Source organism: Bufo bufo, chromosome 10 (assembly GCF_905171765.1).
Source record: "Bufo bufo chromosome 10, aBufBuf1.1, whole genome shotgun sequence".
Lineage (NCBI taxonomy): Eukaryota > Metazoa > Chordata > Amphibia > Anura > Bufonidae > Bufo > Bufo bufo.
The window spans coordinates 61,087,864-61,110,121 of NC_053398.1; the positions used below are offsets into that span (position 1 = coordinate 61,087,864).

The following is a 22,258-nucleotide window of genomic DNA, read 5'->3' on the forward strand; positions in this document are numbered from 1 at the left end:
TGTCAGATGAATGTTGTAAATAACAAAAAATAAAAACAGTGCCAAAACAGCTATTTCTTGTTACCTTGCCTCACAAAAAGTGTAATATAGAGCAACCAAAAATCATATGTACCCTAAACTAGTACCAACAATACTGCCACCCTATCCCGTAGTTTCTAAAATGGGGTCACTTTTTTGGAGTTTCTACTCTAGGGGTGCATCAGGGGGGCTTCAAATGGGACATGGTGTCAAAATGGAAAATTTGCCAAAAAATTGAAATTCTGAAATTTCATCTCTATTTGCCAATAACTCTTGTGGAACACCTAAAGGGTTAACGATGTTTGTGAAATCTGTTTTGAATACCTTGAGGGGTTTAGTTTCTTAGATGGGGTCACTTTTATGGAGTTTCTACTCTAGGGGTGCATCAGGGGGGCTTCAAATGGGACATGGTGTCCAAAAAAAGCAGTCCAGCAAAATCTGCCTTTCAAAAACCGTATGGCATTCCTTTCCTTCTGCGCCCTGCCGTGTGCCCGTACAGTAGTTTCCGACCACATATGGGGTGTTTCTGTAAACTACAGAATCAGGGCCATAAATATTGAGTTTTGTTTGGCTGTTAACTCTTGCTTTGTAAAAGTAAAAAAAATATTAAAATGGAAAATCTGCCAAAAAAGTGAAATTTTGAAATTGTATCTCTATTTTCCATTAATTCTTGTGAAACACCTAAAGGGTTAACAAAGTTTGTAAAATCAGTTTTGAATACCTTGAGGGGTGTAGTTTATAGTATGGGGTCATTTTTGGGTGGTTTCTATTATGTAAGCCTCGCAAAGTGACTTCAGACCTGAACTGGTCCCTAAAAATTGGGTTTTTGAACATTTCTGAAAAATTTCAAGATTTGCTTCTAAACTTCTAAGCCTTGCAACATCCCCAGAAAAATAAAATATCATTCCCAAAATGATCCAAACATGAAGTAGACATATGGGGAATGTAAAGTAATAACTATTTTTGGAGGTATTACTATGTATTATAGAAGTAGAGAAATTGAAACTTGAAAATTTGCAATTTATTTTACAAATTTTTGGTAAATTTGGTATTTTTTTGTAAATAATTTTTTTTTTCTTTGACTTCATTTTACCAGTGTCATGAAGTACAATATGTGACGAAAAAACAATCTCAGAATGGCCTGGATAAGTCAAAGCGTTTTAAAGTTATCACCACTTAAAGTGACACTAGTCAGATTTGCAAAAAATGGCCTGGTCCTTAAGGTGAAAATGAGCCCGGTCCCTAAGGGGTTAATAAATCTTCCCCAAAAATAGATGGGCATGGGAAAAAGTGTTGTCTGGGAGACTCTCCTCTGCCTTCTACCTGCCAAACTCAGCATGATTGACAGGTCTGTTCCTATATGTGAATATGAAACTTGGATTATTCCTCTGACCTCTGATTTACTACTCTATGACCATTTGGCATATGGGGTGGGAATCTTTTTAGGTTAGGGCTTCATGGCTACAATGTTTCCATATAGGGGGGAAAAAAGTCACATAACTACTGAATGAATTCCATCATGGCCACAACTTGCTGCCATAATATGGATGCAAAATTGCCCCCCTTAATATGTATTTTCTCTTATGTTAATTGGCATCTGTCAGCAGATTTGTAAGTATGAAATTGGCTGACCTGCTGACTTGTGCACTTGGCAGCTAAAGGTATCTGTGTTGGTCCCATGTGCCTGCATTGCAGAGAAAAATGCTTTAAAATATGCAAATGAGCCTCTAGGAGCAATGGGGACATTGCCATTACACCTAGAGGCTCTGCTCTCTCTGCAACTGCTGTGCCCTCTCTCCTAGAGACTCATTTGCACATATTAAAACATAATTTTTCTTAGCAATGCAGGCAAATATGATTATGGGATCAACACAGAAGGTTGGTCAGCTGCCAAGCGCACATGTAACAGGTCAGCCAGTTTCATAAGTACAAATCTGCTGACAGATGCCTTTTAAAGTGCCTCAACTCCAACTGGGGGGAGGGGCCCTTTTAAGATCCAGGGTTGTGCCTTAAAGCAGTCAGCCCCCTTCCCTGATTGATGCTTCCATCGTGGTTGATCATGCATTACAAGAGTTACAGTAAATCATGAGAATCAGAGTTTTTCCAGATCCTTTGCATTTGCACAGGGCCCAAACCCTTTTGCAGGTGCTCACTATGATGTAAATCTATGATGTTGAGCATGAAGGGGGCTGTCTCAGGAAATGGCATTTATCATGTAGACAAAGATTGTCCATATTGCCTCCTTTGCTGGCTTGATACATTTTTCCGTCACATTATACCCTTTTCATTTCCATGGTTATGACCACCCTGCAATCCAGCAGTGGTGGCCATGCTTGCACTATGCTTGCACTCTATGGGAAAAAGCACCGGCCTCTCTGGTGGCCGGCACAGAGGGACAGTTCCTAGGCACACACGCACAGCAGCTCCCATCCCAGCCACCTCATATCTGCGCTGCAGTGGTGGGCATAACCCCTGGAAACTAGCAGCGTATAATGTGATGGAAAAATGAATCAAGCCAGCAAAGGAAGCAATATGGACAATCACAATACATTAGTAAGTGCCTTGTATTTACCTTGTCTACATGATAAATGCCATTTGCTGAAGCTAGAGAACCCTTTTAAGGCTTACAGGGTCCACTAAAATATAAAACATTGCACTTATTATATGTTTTATGAAAACTGAGGAATGGGCTTCAGTATATTAATTTATTGCCAGCAGTGCAGGATCTGACTAATTTGAAATAACTCATAGTCCAATTCAAATGAAGAATTTCAGTACTGATTCATATTAATAAAATATAGCATTTCAATACTCACGTGGTCTCATCATTCTGGAACTCCACTTTCCCACCAACTGCTAGGTAGTCTTCTCCAGCCTTTGCACTACCCTCACTGGTTCTATAAGGTATTACAACTTTTCCCCTTGCACCTGACCCCCTTACCACTTTTGCCCGCATGGTACCTACACTTTCACTCACTCTCATGCTGCCTGACTCAAAGCTAAAGATACCTGCATGATCATCATCAAATATAGTCACTGTGGCTCTCCTCCCTGTCCCCAACCTTATGCGCCCTGGACCATCTCTCACACCTCGCGCCCTGCGTGGGTTGTTTAGTTGCACATAGAAATGTTCATCTTCCTCAAAAACATCATCATCAATGATGCCGAGCCGAATCTCCTTCTTGCTTTCTGCAGGCTGGAAAGTAAGAGTTCCTTCTGCCAGCTCATAATCTGATCCAGCATTGGCTGTTCCATCCTCAGTCCTATAGTCTACCTGGACTGTCCCTTCACCCTCTGCTCTCTTACACAACACCCACACGCTGACGGTTCCACAATTTTCAAAGCATTGGTAGTGAGTGTGTTCAAATTCTACCTCTGTCCAGGGTTCCCCTTCCTCTCCTCTACCATCCCCCTCTCCATCTCTGTTACCACCATCTGTCAAAGCCCTTCTTGCCTGATCTGCTGCATGTTTCTTTAGTACATTCCCAGCACCAATCATCATCCTAGTAGCCTGGATCCTATAAAACGCCCTGCTTTTTTGCTGTTGGACAAGGGCCTGGTAATTTGCTAACTCCATCAATTGTTCCATGTCTTTTCCAGGATAACGTTGACGCATGTCTTTAAATACTCTGGCCATATCTCTTCGTTCTTCTTCCTCTTCCTCTTCCAAATCTATGCCTCTTTCATCACCAGCCATCCTCATTTCTCCTACATCCTCTTGACAACCTGCATCTTCTGCACCGACCAAAACACCTCGGCTTTTGCCAGCTCTATACTTTGCTCGACCTTCCCTTCGTCCTGAGTAGCGATAAAATAACAAACGTCTGTCTGCCAGCCAGGCCTGTAGGACACATACTGGGAAAAAGAAGAATGTCAGTAGTGCTTCCCACACCTCCACTACTCCAGGAGATGACCAGGATAAGATCAGAAAAAGCCAAACATAAGCAAAGACACTCCAAAATGCAGTCACTGCAAATACACGTGGATGGCGGATGCGGCGACTTTCACCGTCAGGGACGACCGCAACACAAATGCCAATAATCACAAACATGTTAAAAGCAGCTGAGCCAACGATAGTGCTGGGGCCCATGTCACCTGCTTCAAAGCCTCTTCCAACTACTTCAATGATGGAAAGCAAAATCTCTGGAGCTGATGAGCCCAGTGCCATCAGTGTAAGGTTTGAAACAGTTTCATTCCAGAGGCGTACACTTGTCACTGTCACCTCTCCATTCGGCCTTCTAAATGTGATTCGACGTTCTTGTGAAGTAATTACCTCAATGGATGCCATAAAGCGGTCAGCTATGATAGACATTCCCAAGAACATGTAGACAAGTGCAACAAAGTAAACAATAGCTCTTGCTGCACGATCTCCAGTGGATGGAGGATGTGGTAGCCATGCAGGCAGTAGGACGCCATCTGTGCACAATTCATTTTGACTTGGTCCACAAGTAGAGTCATTTGAAGATGGAGTAGAAGCACCAAGTTTTGAAGGGAAGAGCAGGAGGGTAAAAAGAAATAAATACATGGTGGAGAAAGAAGGGAAGAGAGGGTTCGGGAAAAGTCGGATCACCTAAAACAAACAAAAAAAAATGGTTAGTGACTAACATAAATAAGGTACTTATCTTTAATCTATCTGTCTTTTCATTAAAAAGTTGATAGACAGTTATGAAAACTCATTAGGCTCAGGGGCGTAGCTAAATGCTTATGGGCCCTGGTACAAGAGTTCAGCTTGGACCCCCCGTCCCCCTCCCTTCCCTCAGTGCTTTGTGACCAGGGGCAGCGAAGCACATAGCCTTTGTGCCGCCTTAGACAAAGATTTAAACAACCCCCCCCCCCCATGCCAAACTCTTGACCTAACCTCTTCCCTCCAGCCAGAGGCGTAACTTGATCAGCATGCACTTTCTATAATACCAGTGTGTTCTAAGGTGGCACAAGGGTCTTTGGGCCCCCTCAGGCTCCTGGGCCCGGTAGCAACTGCTACCTCTGCACCCCCTATAGCTACGCCCCTGATTAGGCTACTTTCACATCTGAGTTGTACAGTCCAGTTTTAAGATCCAGCACAGGCTCTCAAAACTGCAGCACAACACTTCAGTTTCGTCCTCATTCATTGTCAATGGGGACAAAACTGAACTAACCGGAACAAAGTGCACCAGAATGCACACAAAGCCGATGCAAGCAGCATTTTTGTGTATGGCATGGAAAACTGAAGAAGCCGGTTCTGGCACCAAAAACCATGTAAGGTGCTTTATCCAGTTTTTTCGGACACGAGTTTCTTCACTTTCGATATAATACAACTGGAGCCGTTCATAACGGATGTAGCCGGTTGTATTATTCTAACAGAAGTGTTTTGCTTTTGGTTTTGAGATCCAATGCCGGATTTTAAAGCTGGATAGCAAGAGCACAGATGTGAAAGTAGCCTTAGATTTAGGCCTCATGCACACGGCCGAGAGCGCTCCGTGGTAACACGGCCTGGATTCCTGTTGAGAGCAGGAGCGCACGGCGTCATTGGTTGCTATGACGCCGTGCGCTTCATGCCGCCGCTGCACTACAGTAATACACTATACGAGTGTATTACTGTAGTGCAGCGGCGGCATGAAGCGCACAGCGTCATAGCAACCAATGACGCCGTGCGCTCCTGCTCTCAACAGGAATCCAGGCCGTGTTACCACGGACCGCTCTCGGCCGTGTGCATGAGGCCTTACCTGCAGATCAACAGAAACCCTTATATGTTGTGATATTGTAGACAAACTTTATTAAGGCACAGGCAAATCCAAATGATCATGCAATTAAAAATGTTGTATGAGATTTAAAAAATATGGCTGCTTCCTTACATAAACAGTGCCACATCTATTCATAATCTGTGATTAGTATTGCAGCTGGGCTATATTCCAGTTAATAAAGGCGAATTGCAAAACAGGATAGCCCATCAAAAAGGGTGGTGCTGTTGTTGGAAATAGCAAGCTGCAATGCTTTTATGATCTCACACAACCCTTTAACCCCTTAAGGACCCTTGCCGTACATGTACGTCACAGCTGGACGTGACTTAAGGACCAGTGACGTACATGTATGGCGGGCCGATCGGGCAGGTGCAAGAGCTGCGCCTGCCCGATTAGCAGCAGGGACCCTGCAGTCACTGACAGCCGGGTCCCTGCTGCATACGCCGGCATCGGTGAAGACACAGATGCCGGCGTATTAATTCCTTGTATGCCGCTGTCAAAGCTGACCGCGGCATGCAAAAGGTTTGCGGAGGGTACGGGTACCCTTCGCATCTCCATCGGGTCCCTGCGCTGCAGTGGCAGGGACCCAATGGCAGAGAAGACAGCCCAATGCCTTCCATAGGCATCGGAGATTGCCTTCTATGGAAGCCTGTGAGATCCAGCCCTTAGGTTGGGTCTCACAGGCAGGCTGTCAGCATAAGGCCACTTTCACACGTGCGAGTATTCCGCGCGGGTGCAATGCGTGATGCGAACGCATTGCGCCCGCACTGAATCCGGACCCATTTAATTTAATTGGGCTCTGTACATGTGGTTTTCACGCATCACTTGTGCATATTCTATATTCTGCAATTTTCACGCAACGCTGACCCCATAGAAGTGAATGGAGCTGCATGAAAATCGCATCAAATCCGCAAGCAAGTGCGGATTTTCACGGATGGTTGCTAAGAAATGTGGTTTGTATACATTCAGTTTTTTATCACGCGCGTGCAAAACGCATCAAAACACAATAAAAACTGAGCAAATGAACGCAATCGCAGGCAAAATTGAATGACTTTGCCTACAAAATAACGCATTTTTCACTAAACGCATTTGCAACGCATCCAGACATGCTCGTCTGCAAGGGGCCTAAAAGCTGACAGCCAATGCATTACAATACAGGTTGTATTGTAATGCATTGCAGAGGGGATCAGACCCCAGAAGTTGAAGTCCTATAGTGAGGCAAAAAAATGGTGTTTTTCATAATAAAAAAAAAAACATAAAAAAAAAATATATAAAAATTTACAAAATAAAACACAGAAAATTGTGAAAAAAAAATAAAAATAAGGAAAACAGACATTGGGTATTTCCACGTCCGTAACAACCGCCTCTATAAAAGAATCACATGATCCACCCCTTCACCTGAATGCCGTAGAAAAAATTCAATAAAAACTGTGCTAAAAGAACCATTTACATCACAAAGAGTTCAATAGTGATGAGCGGGAGGTGCCATATTCGATTTCGCGATATTTCGCGAATATTCGCATGAATATTCGTGTTATATTCGTCGAAATCGAATATTCGCAATTATTCCAATTATCGCGAAATTATTTTTTCGCATATTGCGAAAATTTATCTTGATAGTATAAGGCAACGTTCCTATGCTAATGACTATGGCTAGGCTAATATGTGTATTTTACGAAATTTCGTAATATTGCTCTAACTTCGTCGCTTAGAATATTACGAATATTCTAAAAGACGAAGTTAGAGCAATATTAAGAACATTTGCAAAAGTCGAAATTGCGATGCGAGTAATATAACACGAAATAGTCGCGTGAAGATTTAAACTTAGCACTGCTATATTCCATATTCTAGCCTAATATGGAATATAGCTGTGCTAAGTTGAAATCTTCATGCGACTATTTCGTGTTATATTACTCGCATCGCAATTTCGACTTTTGCAAATGTTCTTAATATTGCTCTAACTTCGTCTTTTAGAATATTCGTAATATTCTAAAAGACGAAGTTAGAGCAATATTACGAAATTTCGTAAAATACACATAGATTGTATTTAAGCTAATATACTGCTATAGTAATAATTTTTAATAGTGTACATATTTTACAAAACTTAAGTTCAGAAGAGGCAAAAAAAAATTACAGGAAAAAAAAGGGATTATAGCACTATATTAGCTAAATTACAATCTATATGTGTATTTTACGAAATTTCGTAATATTGCTCTAACTTCGTCTTTTAGAATATTCGTAATATTCTAAGAGACGAAGTTAGAGCAATATTACGAAATTTCTAAAAGACGAAGTTAGAGCAATATTAAGAACATTTGAAAAAGTCGAAATTGCGATGCGACTAATATAACACGAAATATTTGCATGAAGATTTCAACTTAGCACTGCTATACTCCATATTCTAGCCTAATATGGAATATAGCAGTGCTAACTTAGCACAGCTATATTCCATATTAGGCTAGAATATGGAGTATAGCAGTGCTAAGTTGAAATCTTCATGCGAATATTTCGTGTTATATTACTCGCATCGCAATTGCGACTATTGCGAAATTTCGTAAAATACGCATATAGATTAGATTGTAATTTAGCTAATATGGAATATAGCAGTAAGTTGAAAACGCCACTGACTGGAGCAGCCAGGAAGCCAGGAATCCAAAGGACAGGTAAGAACAACTTTAGGGAAGTGGGAAAGAGAAAAATATAATAAAAAAAAAAAAGAAAAAAAAAGAATATTCGATTTCGCGAATATATAGAACGATATTCTAAATATTCGCGAAATCTCGAAATTGCGATATTCGAGAAAAAAATTCGCAATTCGAATATTCGCGCTCAACACTAGAGTTCAACACCAAGAGATCAAAAAGGCGGATGCCCCCCAAAATAGTACCAATCAAACCGTCACCTCATCCCGCAAAATATGAGCCCCTACATAAAACAATCAGTCAAAAAGTAAAAAAACTATGGCTCTCAGAATATGGAGACACTAAAACATGATTTTTTTTGTTTCAAAAATGCTTTTATTGTGTTAAAAGTGAAAAAAAATTAAAAAGTAGATGTATTAGGTATCGCCGTGTCCTTAACAACCAGGTCTATTAAAATATCACAGGACCTAACCCCTCAGGTGAACACCGTAAAAAAAATTAATATAAAAACGGTGTCAAGGTATCAAAAAAGCAATTTTTTGTCACCTTACATCACAAAAAGTGTAATACCAAACGATCAAAAAGTCATACGCATCCCGAAATAGTGCCAATAAAACCGTCATCTCATACCGCAAAATTTTAGCGCCTACATAAGACAGTCACCCCCCCCCCCCCCAAAAAAAACAAGTAGTCATATTTGGCATTGTCATGTCCGTAGCAAACTGCTCTATAAAAATAGTACATGATCTAACCTGTCAGATGAACATTGTAAAAAAATAAAAATAAAAACGGTGCCAAAACAGCTATTTTTTTATTACCTTACCTCACAAAAAGTGTAATATAGAGCAACCAAAAATCATATGTACCCTAAAATAGCAACAAAACTGCCGCCATATCTCATAATTTGCAAAATGGGGTCACTTTTTTGGAGTTTCTACTCTAGGGGTGCATCAGGGGTTCTTCAAATGTGACATGGCAACTTTAAATTATCCCAGTGAAATCTGCCCTCCAAGAACCATATGGCGTTCCTTTCCTTCTGTGCCCTGCCGTGTGCCCATACAGCAGTTTATAACCACATGAGGTGTTTCTGTAAACTACAGAATCAGGGTAATAAATATTGAATTTAAAATGGAAAATCTGCCAAAAATTCTGAAATTTCATCTCCATTTTTCTTTTAATTCTTGTGGAACACCCAAAGGGTTAACAAAGTTTGTAAAATCAGCTTTGAATACCTTGAGGGGTGTAGTTTCTAAAATTGGGCCATTTATGGGTGGTTTCTTTTATGAAAGCCCCACAAAGTGACTTCAGACCAGAACTGGTCCTTAAAAATTGGGTTTTGGAAATTTTCTTAAAAATTTTAAGATTTACTTCTAAATTTCTAAGCCTTCTAACGTCCCAAAAAAAGAAAATGTCATTTACAAAATGATCAAAGTACACATATGGGAAATGTAAAGTAATAACTATTTTAGGAGGTATCACTATCTGTTTTAGGGCTCATGCACACAAACGTTTTTTGCGTTCAGTATACTCCCCGTTTTTTTAGTTCAGTATGCGTTACTTATACTGAACCATTCAGTTCAATGGTTCAGCAAAAAAACCTGAAGTGTCACCGTATGCATTCCGTTTCCGTATTTCCGTTTTTCCGTTCCGTTGAAAGATAGAGCATGTCCTATTATTGCCCGCAAATCACGTTTCGTGGCTCCATTCAAGTAAATGAGTCCGCAAAAAAAATGCAACACATACGCAATGTACTCCGTATGTCTTCTGTATCCGTTCCATTTTTGCGGAACCATCTATTGAAAAATGTTATGCCTAGCCCAATTTTTCCTATGTAATTACTGTATACTGTATATGTCATACGGAAAAACGGAATGGAAAAACGGAACTGAACCGGAAACAAAAACTGATCCATTAAAAACGGCCCACAAAACACTGAAAACGCCAAACGGTCGTGTGCATGAGCCCTTAAAAGCAGAGAATTAAAAAAAATTAAAATTGCTAATTTTTCCAAATTTTGTAAATTTCGTATTTTTTTATAAATAAAAATGAAATATTTTTATTTAAATTTACCACTGGCATGAAGTACAATATGTGACGAGAAAAAAAATCTCAGAATGGCTTGGATAAGTCAAAGCGTTTTAAAATTATCACCACATAAAGTGACACACGTCAGATTTGCAAAAAATGGCCTGGTCCTTAAGGTGAAAAATGGCAGAGTCATGAAGGGGTTAATGATCAAACAACACGAAACAAGTCCAAGAAATTCTCCTAACGATTGAAATGATTACACGTACAGTCAAATATACCACCCAAAAGGACTTCTTAAAGAAAATGACCTGTATGCATAGAATATGATGAAACTAAAAAGCTGTACAAGAAATCTGGTCTTGATAAAGGGGTGGTCTACTTATAGGGAACCTGTCACATTGAACATAGTGTCTGTTCTGCAGGCAGCATGTTATAGAGCAGGAGGAGCTGAGCAGAGAGATGTATAGTATTGTTAGAAAAGATTCAGTATAAGGGCTCATGCACAAGACCGTGGTTTTGGTCCGCATTTTTTGCGGAACAGATGCGGACCCGTTCCACTTCAATGGGGCTTCAAAACATGTGTACAGCAAACCTGTGTGCTGAGCGCATCCGTATGTCCGTTCCGCGGCCCCACAAAAAAAATAGAATATGTCCTATTCTTATTCGTTTTATAGACAAGGATAAGACTGTTCTATAGAGGGCAGGACATTCCATTCCGCAAAATGCAGGACACATACAGCCGGTATCCATGTTTTTCGGATCCGCAATTTGTGGACTGCAAAAACGCCAACAGACTTGTGCATGAGCCCTAAATCTCTGCTCTTTGTGTATGCTTAGGAGATAAGTGGGCAAAACTATAAGTGATTGACAGCTTCCTTGCATGACTATGTATACAGTTGTATATAGCTGTCAATCACAAAGTAGAACCGTCCACTGGACTCCAAAGCATAGAAAGAGCAATAATTAAATTGTCTAAAATACTAATTATACTAAATCTTTTCTAACAAAATATATATCAATATGCACAGATCCTCCTTCTCTATAGTACTCTGCCCAAAGTTATTACGCCTAGATGCTGAGCTCTCTCTACAACTGCCGTGCCCTCTGCTCTTTGATTGACAGGTCCAGGTGTGATGATGTTTACACTGCCTGGCCCTGTCAATTAAAGTGCAGAGAGCGCTGCAGGTGAAAAGAGAGCAGAGCCTTTAGGTGTAATGGCAACGCCCCTGTTGCTCCTTGAGGATCATTTGCATATATTAAAACCTAATTTGTCTCAGCAATGTGGACACATATGAACATGGGACCAACACAGATGCCTTCAGCTGCCAAGCGCACATGTGACAGGTCAGCCAGTGTCATAGGTACAAATCTGCTGACAGATGCCCTTTAAAGAGGTGGTATTTTGGAGAAGTTTAACTTTAATTGTATTTACACAAAACAAATATTGTACATGATTTTTGCTACATAGTTAATAAGATTGAAAAAATAAAAAGTCCATCAAATCCAACCTTTAAGCCTTTAGTGTTGATCCATAGGAAGCCAAAAACACCCATGATGCAGATGCCAAGTGCCCCATATTAGGGGGTAAAACCATCCCTGATTTCGAAATTGTAATGAAAATAAATCCAAGGATCAATGGCGTGTCACGAGGCAAATTGTCACATCTACAGCTAGTTTTAAATATCACATGTCTGTTGGGGTATCCACAACTATTAACAGACATGTATTAAAATCCACCAACTGAGCTTCACTTTTCCTTTTGCTCTTTATGAAACTGGCTTTGGCGCATATTTCCACCTGGTAGTAAAATGGGGAAAGCATTAAGGCTGGAGCTACATGACAATCTTGGCTGCAACACTCATCATGCAACCAAGAATCACTGTGTAGTAAGTAGTGCAGCAATAGACATGCATGAGGTCAAAGCACGACTCGCGACTGTGACCTCAGATCGCCATACAATTGAGCAGGGTTGTGGCAGGGTTGTCACAGTAGTGGCAGCAGGCAGAACCCCATTTATTTCTATGGCTGTCTTGCCACACAGCGATCTTGGTCACATCATACTTTTCGTGGCCAAGATCACAGTGCAGCCCCAGGTTAATTTTCACTGACAATTTGTACTGTGCAATTCCTGATAAACGGAGGATAAACATTGCACTTCTTACACTTACTGAGTGGGGTACATGCTGAATGGTCACAGGCTGCTCTCGAGGAAATCGACAGTGTCTAGGTTATCACAATGACAGATGGAGAAAATCCCTCCTCTCATGGCAGCAATATATCTGACATCTTATTTCTGACAATGACATACTGGAGGAATCCCCTAAGCAGTTACTGTGTATGTGGAATAGCACAGGTGACTTTACAGCTGCAATTGTCTTTGGATTCTGCTGTGACTTTTACCATCTAAAACATAAAATAAATGTCAAGAAATTCTGCTCGCTATATGCCTTACTCTTTCTTTAATGCAAAATGTAGGCACATCTTAGTGACTACAACATCGTAGTTCCTTGCTTGGAAACAGGAAAATACTGATATGTAGACACCATGTCACTTTTATACAAATAGCTAAACTGATATCAAATTCTTGACGTAAGCAGAATGTCCATAAGAGCTCTATATCCTTTGTCCACAAGGCCAATCAATGAAACTCAGCCTGAGCCCGCATACATTAAAAGTAAAACCCACACAGGTCATTAGTTCCCAACGCATCTAAATAAACCACTCCATTAACCTCTATTTTGCTAGCGTTGTTTATACCCACTCTCTAGATGCATTCTATCTACATTCAGCTGATTGCCCACAGTGCCTAAGAGAGTCTTTCACCATTTTCTTCCCCATGAAATGAACATGGAGACTGTCCAAGTACTGTACAAAATACTAACAGCTTTTTTAGCTTCGTAATTTGGTCTATTGGGGCAACTGGTGTCCAGTAAGTCTTTGTGCAACCTATGTGGGACGCAAATACCATATAAGCTTCCTGTGCAGTAAGGGAGTCCACTGTCAAAGCAAAGTCCTACTGTATGTAATGAGCTTTTTAATTTAATAGCTCTTCATTACTGATAAAAGGTCTTCTTTACAAGGAATCTGTTAGTCTAGGTTCACCTCTCCAACACTATGTTTCTTATGAAGGACGCCTGATGGACCCCATTGACTATAATAGCATTCTGCACTATTCTGTCCTGCATTTTTGACTGATCTGTGATGGAAGACTCTGCTGCAGACCCTAATGAAACCTCCACTGAACCATTATCATCTAAAAACTACTTTCAGAATGCTGAACTAGAATGTGAAGACTAATGAATCTTTTGATGCATGTGTCTTTACAGAGGAAGAGGTTCTAAGTCAGCTGTCTAAAATTAATACAAATAAGTCACAGGGGCCTGATGGGATACACCCAAAGCCATTAAAAGAGCTCAGCGGTGAACTAGCAAAACCATTAACAGATTTATTTAACCAATCACTGGTAACAGGAGTCGTCCCAGAAGATTGGAAATTAGCAAATATTGTGCCCATTCACAAGAAAGGTAGTAGGGAGGAATCGGGCAACTATAGGCCAGTAAGCCTGACATCAATAGTGGGGAAATTAATGGAAACCATACTTGAGGAGAGGATTGTGGAACATCTAAAATCCTATAAATTGAAAGATGTAAAACAGCATGGGTTTATTTCAGGGAGATCATGTCAAACTAATCTTATTGATTTTTTGGTGACTAAAATGATAGATGTTGGAGGTGCAGTAGACATCGCTTATCTAGACTTTAGTAAGGCTTTTGATACTGTCCCACATAGAAGGCTTATCAATAAATTGCAGTCTTTGTGCGTGGACTCCCATATTGCTGAATGGATTAGGCAGTGGCTGAGGCACAGACAACAGAGGGTTGTAGTCAATGGAGTATATTCAGACCATGGTCTTGTTACCAGTGGGGTACCTCAGGGATCTGTTCTGGGACCCATATTGTTTAATATCTGTATCAGCGAAATTGCAGAAGGCCTCGATGGTAAGGTGTGTCTTTTTGCTGATGACACAAAGATTTGTAACAGGGTTGATGTTCCTGGAGGGATACACCAAATGGAAAAGGATTTAGGAAAACTAGAGGAATGGTCAAAAATCTGGCAACTAAAATTTAATGTTGATAAGTGCAAGATAATGCACCTGGGGCGTAAAAACCCAAGAGCGTAATATAAAATCAGTGATACAGTCCTAACCTCAGTATCTGAGGAAAGGGATTTAGGGGTCATTATTTCAGAAGACTTAAAGGTGGGCAGACAATGTCATAGAGCAGCAGGAAATGATAGCAGAATGCTTGGGTGTATAGGGAGAGGAATTACCAGTAGAAAGAGGGAGGTGCTCATGCCGCTCTACAGAGCACTAGTGAGACCTCATTTGGAGTATTGTGCTCAGTACTGGAGACCATATCTCCAGAAGGATATTGATACTTTGGAGAGAGTTCAGAGAAGAGCTACTAAACTAGTACATGGATTGCAGGATAAAACTTACCAGGAAAGATTAAAGGACCTTAACATGTATAGCTTGGAAGAAAGACGAGACAGAGGGGATATGATAGAAACTTTTAAATACATAAAAGGAATCAACAAGGTAAAAGAGAGAATATTTAAAAGAAGAAAAACTGCTACAAGAGGACATAGTTTTAAATTAGAGGGGCAAAGGTTTAAAAGTAATATCAGGAAGTATTACTTTACTGAGAGAGTAGTGGATGCATGGAATAGCCTTCCTGCAGAAGTGGCAGCTGCAAATACAGTGAAGGAGTTTAAGCATGCATGGGATAGGCATAAGGCCATCCTTCATATAAGATAGGGCCAGGGGCTATCCATAGTATTCAGTATATTGGGCAGACTAGATGGGCAAAATGGTTCTTATCTGCCGACACATTCTATGTTTCTATGATCACTAAACTCTTTCTTCTTTACCAAACAGAAGATCTGTTCTGTGATGGAAAATGGCTTTTCAATAAACCAATACTCTCTGTGAACCCCTCATTAAAGGGACACTGACAGGCCCAAAAAGCATATTTAGGTATATATTTGACATTACAGGTCTTATAAAGTGTATTAGAATCATCTAAGTATCCCCCCTGTCCACCTTATAAATACAGTAAAATGAAGTTTTATAACCTGCTTGAATCGTGTTCAATCTGCCCAAGGGGCGGTGTTTCATCTCAACTTGCGCCCAGCCAGCCTCGCCACAACTGCCGTTTGAAGCGCCGCCCAGCTCATCAATATTCACTTCGCTGGGCGGCTACTAGTGTCCCCGGCCATCTTCAGCGCATGCGCCAGGCACCCTCACTGGCCGGGATCGCATCGCGCCTGCGAACAGTCTGATTCTTAGAGGCCGATGCAGCCTCTGCTTTATGCGCATGCGCCGGGCACAGTTCAGAGCAGCGCTTCAGAGTAGCCGCCCAGCGAAGTGAATATTGATGAGCTGGGCGGCGCTTCAAACTGCAGTTGGGGGCCGCTGGCTGGGCGCAAGTTGAGATGAAACACCGCCCCTTGGGCAGATTGAACACGATTCAAGCAGGTTATAAAACTTCATTTTACTGTATTTATAAGGTGGACAGGGGGGATACTTAGATGATTTTAATACACTTTATAAGACCTGTACTGTCATATATATACCTAAATATGCTTTTTGGGCCTGTCAGTGTCCCTTTAAGGAGAGCTGAACTCATACTTCTCTGCAGCCTTGACACCTTACAAAGAGGAAGACCAATGCTTCTATGGAGCTGGGGCTGTTACACACTTTTCCTAATTCCTTTAGGAGCATGAGTGAACATTTGGTGGCCAGGTCTATATGAAGGGTGTCAGGAAAGGCAACTGTTCCAGCTTTTTAGATCCTCTCACTTAATTCTGCACTTTACATAGAGCACTGTGTCTTAGAATAATGCACTCTAAGTATGCTGACACAATCCCTCTGCACAGGGAGCAGGGCTGGTCTCTTCACATCGGGATTGTTTAATATATTCTGTAGGCACAGAAACCCAGACACACTGGAGTATTGTGCAGACACACTAGGGTAAGTTCACACAGTTCCCTAGATTCAGGAACCATACATTATTCAGGTTTTAACAGCTGCTTGTTCTGCTACTGAGATGTGAAGACCTCACCCTGCCTATCCTGATACTGGTTGGATTGCCTCACTATTAGAACAGAACTCTAGGATTGTATAATATATTAGCTTTTATTTCACTAGGAGGCAATTCATAAAATAACTGTATTAATCAATATACCTTTGAATCTTATCTTCTTCCCCAAAAAATAACAACAAAACACTGGAAGTGAAATTGTACATTTTCATATACAGTTGTCAAACCATGTAATAGATTATGCTGCTGTATAAATAGTAATTCTGGAATAAATTGCTATTACAAGAGTCTCTTCATTCACAATCCAGTAATAATGCAGGTTGCTGGAAATTCTGATTTCCCATTGCAGCCATGGGTCTCCGTTTCTAGTTTCTGACAGAACTGCAGAATACATGTTTTGGTGTAGTCAGCTGGCAAGAAAGCAAGTCAGAGAATTTACAGTGGGGAGGTCATAGATACATGTCAGAAGATTGCATCTGAGTTCAAGAGCTTGAACTATCATCGGTCTTCAGAACAAAGGGATACCGGATTTATAGATCCATTTTGGCACCATTTAGGGATCTTCATTATGAGGAATCTCTGACACAACACTATTAAGGCTGTATTACACAGCCAAATGTGGTAGACGATTGTTGTGACAATATTTTTTTTACATGTCAAAAGATTTGGAATGCCCAATGATCGTTCATCAGGCAATCGGCAGCGGTATTACATTGCCAGATGATCATTGACGAGCGTTCATGTGAACACTCATTAGCAATTATATGGCAAAATTGGGCTTATAATATAGGCTTTAGACCTGTATTAATAAGACAATAGAAATCTAAGAACACTGTAAGTGGTTTGGCACTAGAAAGGATAAATGCACAATCTTAACGACTCCACCAAAGTGATCTCCTTACACGTTGTTACAAAGCAGATTTAGACCTTCTGCGTCTACTAAACCAATTTGTGCTATCCAGGCAGACTCCTGGTCCTCACACTTTATCTCCTATACAGGGATCTAGACTTGGCTACAGGGGAGAAACCAGGCACTAACTCTTGGAGTAGTCTCTATTTGATAGGCTGCTGCCCATGGAGGTCAATGGACACTGGTGCAAAGCATCATGGGATCAAGAGAAACCATGGCCAGGGACAGGCTGAAGTTAGGGCAGGTAGAGTTTGTGCGATTCGATAAACAGTCCAAGGTTAGAGTCAGAATGGAGATCAGGCAGAGTTTTTGACAGTCAGCAAAGTGTTGAATCCAGGAAACAGGCAAAAGTCAGTACACAGGCAGATAAACAAATAAACAGTACATTTTTGCAGGAACCTATCAAACTGGAGGCTATTGATCAGGTCCCCTCCCACAGGAAAGTGTCTTCAGTACCTTAGATGCTAAGACAAAGGAGAATGCTAGCAACGCTACTCTAGTGGCCAAACCCACGGTATGGGAAGAGAGAGATGCCACTGGGACTCCAGAGCGGGAGAGTATGCATGCTGGCCAATGAAAGTGGAGCAAAAGCAGGCATGGGCCGCCATGACACACATCTCTCTGATAGTTCAAAAGACCACGTTTCTGTTGAATTCCTATTTCATTTAGCCTGACCTCTGCTGTCTTACAGAAAAGAGTATATAACTATACATTTTGGTAAGACCTGTCTACTTAAAGCAACTGTACAGTCAGGAGCTCAGAAATCATATGTACAGTATTCAGTACCTATACGGGATGATTACTTACTATTTTCTTCAGTTCTTGCTTGCTATCAGTGATATGATACTACAGCTTAGCTACAGTGCCTAAGGGGAGTCTGAAGTAGTCTGACACACACCTCCTGCCCCATCATTGGTTCAGGCTGCTGCCCTGTGATACACACAAGTCTATCCCTGGCTCATGAAGTCAGTGCAGTGAGAGATGATTTTATTTACTGCAATCACAGAATGATTATAAAGTACAGAATACTAAACCACCAGTGAGAAGCAAAATATATTATCAGGTAATTGTCACACATGTACTGAGGCAGGCAAGCAGGGGGGAGCCTGGAGGTTCACTTTAATAAAAAAAAAACACAATTTCTTGTCTGCTGCTCTCCCCTACTGCTTTCGGCACTATACAGGCTCCATTTATGACACCTGTCTTCTGAAAATATTATCTAATAGAAGCAGATGCTATCAGCATAAAGGTTTTCCAGCTCCGAAGGGATCCTCTTTCATGGTTACCAAAATCATGAACAGAAAATATTCTTGATAATGCTCTCCCCCTCATGTTGTTCCACAAGAGATTACTGTAGATGGAATATATTAGAGATTAGCTGTAAATTAAAGTGGCTCCAAATAGTATCACTTATGCGCAGGGGCGTAGCTAAATGCTCATGGGCCCTAGTGCAAGAGTTCAGCTTGGGCCCCCCTTCCCTCAGTGCTTTGTGGCCAGGGGCAGGGAAGCACATTGCTTTCGCGCTGCCTGAGGCAAAAATTGAAACGACACTGCCTCCCCCATGCCAAATACTTGACCTAACCCCTTCCCTCCAGCCAGAGGTGTAACTTGACCATCAAGCACTTTCTATAATACCGGTGTCTTCTGATGCGGCACAAGGGTCTTTAGGCCCATCTGGCTCCTGGGCCAGCAACTGCTACCTCTGCACCCCCTATAGCTGCGCCCCTGCTTATGCGCCATTAGGCTACTTTAAAGGGAACCTGTCAGCGGCAAAAGCCATCCCAAACCGCCAGCAGTACCTTCAAGTAGCCGGCAGTGAGTTTCTAATGATGATTTTCTTAGTATGAAAAACGTTCTTTTATCCTCCGTCCACGCTATTTTCCAGTCAGGCTTGAAGTCAAGGGGGCAGCGGCCTCCTTGCTTGAAGTCAAGGTAACCGTGCCCCCTTCCCTGTCCCTTCTCCTGTGACTGACAGCCGGCTGTTCGGCAAAGCCAGCCGGCTGTCGGGCATAAGCGTGGTCAGTCACAGCAAAGGGGCAAGGAAGGGGGCGCGGTTACCGTGACTTGAAGCAAGGAGGCAGCTGGCCGCTAGACTTCAAGCCTGACTAGAAAATAGCGCGGACAGAGGATTTTTCATACTTCTGCCTCATCTGAATGCAGAAAGAAAATCATCATTAGAAACTCACTGCCGGCTACTTGAAGGTACTGCTGGCGGTGTGGGATGGCTTTTGCCGCGGACAGGTTCCCTTTAACATTGCACACTACAGGAATGTGAGTATGATACTGATTATTGGTGCCATCATTGATATGTTCAAAATGTTGTAAAAAATATAGTTAAAATGCAAGAAGAATTGCATGTGAATATAGCCGTAATGTGGCAATGTTGAATCAAGAAAGCAGAGGTGATTTTCTCTTCTGATACTACGGTGTTGTTTTAACAGTTGCTGTTCTTTATGATCTGACAGTTCATGTGACTTCTGCTAAAAAAAAACGCCAACAACAGAAATTAAGCTCTGTGTGACCCCGGTAGCTGAGATAACATTGAGTCCCGTGGAGAGGGTTTTCACACAGGTCCTTTTTCTACTATTCCCAGATGCTGCATGATTTAAAAAACTCCTTTTTCCTTTTGTGGCATCCCTGTCACTTCACAGCAGTTCACCATTCATTTGTATGGAGAACGCTTTTGTGTGGCTGCATTTAAAGTGCTAATGTAAAAACTGATGTACGCCAAATCTATCCACTCTAATGTGACAGAAAACAGGGAGCTGAAGCCGCAATACACAATTATTATGCTGAGCACTCGACATGTCCTTCTGATGTAACCCCTGACCAATGTTGGGCACAATCGGGTACACACACAAGGCAGCAAAACTTTTTTTAGCCAGTGTTAGGTTACTTTCACACTTGCGTTGCTGGATTCCGGCAGGCAGTTCCGTCGCCGGAACTGCCTGCCGGATCTGGCAATCTGTATGCAAACAGAAACCATTTGTAGATGGATCCGGATGCGTTGTCATCCGGAAAAATGGATACGGTATTTTTTTCTTTTACATTTATAAAGGTCTGCGTATGCGCAGGCCGGAAGACCGAATCCGTCAATCCGGCACTAATACATTCTAATGGGAAAAAATGACGGATCCGGCATATGTTCAGGATTTTTGGCCGGAGAGAAAAATGCAGCATGCTGCGGTTTTTTCTCTGTCCAAATACCGTAAAAGGACTGAACTGAAGACATCCGGATGCATCCTGATCAGATTGCTTTCCATTCAGAATGCATTAGGATAAAACTGATCAGATTTTACCGGTATTGAGCCCCTAGGACGGAACTTAATACCGGAAAACTTTGACGCAAGTGTGAAAGTACCCTTAGCTGATCACAGAGAGTAGGTAAATGTTGGCCAAATAGGCAATTTCAATATTTTTTCTGAATTGCAGGAAATTAAAACTGAATCTTTGTCCCAGGTGAAGGAAAGCCAAGTCACTACTACTACTATTTCTGCTACTGCTGCTACTCCTACTCCTACTACTATGGTCAGCTATAGTAAACACTCTGAAGAACTGCATTAGGGTATATTCACATGTGGCAGATTTTTCTGCAAAAAATTCTGGGACTAAAAATCTGTTCCATTCATCTGAAAGTGCCTATTCTACAGCAAACATGGATTTCTGCTAACCCCATTCAGATGAATGGCTCAGTCACTGCATGTAAATTTACTGTTAGACCGGTGGTTTATCCACCACATACTGTATAGAGGCCATGTTATTACACTCTGGAGGCTTCTTCATGTGTGAAGGCCTTGTAATCAGAATAGATCTGCTCCGGCAGCAGTGTATTCAGCATCTGCCAAGTACTGGTATATCAGTGCAAGAGAGAACTAGCTGCAAAATGTACAACCATACAAACAGATATGCCATGAGAAAAAACATCCATATTACACATCACTAAACCAAGCAAGCTAAAGGAACAATCCCTCAATCCTTCCCATACTATGTGCCCTACATGCTACTTCCAACATATTGAGGTGGTTTCTGTGACATACTGAATGACGGAACCAGCATTCATCATACTCTCAGTACATTGGGGGAGTCGCAGTACCAAGAATGAGAAGTAAAAAATATATTGGTACCGTGTTAGCCAGTAAATAGAAGATAAAACATGTTTGAGATTCTTCTGTAGCTGACACTTTTTAAAGATTCATCTTATCAGTTGGCCATTAAAAGGTATCACATTTTCTCTTTTTTTTTTTTTTTATCTACCAAGAATGAGCAGAAAGTCCCTCTCTGGTGGAGACATGCATAAACCAAATCTGGTCTTGATACAGTATATCACTAATACTGGCCCTGCCAAATGCCCCATCCCGTAGGTAAACTCCACTTTTAGGGAATCTGCTGTAATATATCATGGGGTTGCATAAATAACAATTCCATAATTTGTACCTAGTGATGGAAGTGGTCACTTTATGAGAATGAGAGTCCAATAATAAAAGCCAGGGGATGTCATGATCCCTCAGATTTGCTGTCAGCCTGTGACTGCCGCTTCATAGACGAGTGCATTCAGCTGATGAATTTTCAAGCGACCACTGACAAATTTGAATTCCCCGCAGCCCCAAAGGCTTATTATCAAGAAGCTTGTGCACACAGCTATAACAATAATGGACGTATAGGAGGAAATTGCTGTTTACGCAATTTCCTAGTACACTGGAATCGACACTGAAAAAGCTTTCACACCTAAAGAAATGTCTACTCCTCTGTCACTTTAGGTGAGAAAAAAAGTAAGTACCAGTATATCATTTCCCCGTTCATGTCACTGACACATTCACTGAGCCCATTTCTTTATGCCGTCCA

General features: G+C 41.5%; 1 protein-coding gene across 1 annotated transcript in view; it reads right to left on the reverse strand.

Moving 5' to 3' along the window:
* The window catches only part of LOC120980634 (sodium/calcium exchanger 1-like), a 189,685-nt gene extending 167,700 nt beyond the window's left edge, over positions 1–21,985 (reverse strand). Inside the window, exons 1-2 of the mRNA XM_040409853.1 lie at positions 21,851–21,985; positions 2,835–4,588 (exon numbers count right to left, since the gene is read on the reverse strand). Coding sequence (XP_040265787.1) covers positions 2,835–4,543 — 1,709 coding nt within the window. The 5' untranslated portion in view covers positions 4,544–4,588; positions 21,851–21,985. The remainder of the gene's footprint in view (positions 1–2,834; positions 4,589–21,850) is intronic.
* Between the last annotated feature and the right edge of the window lie 273 nt (positions 21,986–22,258).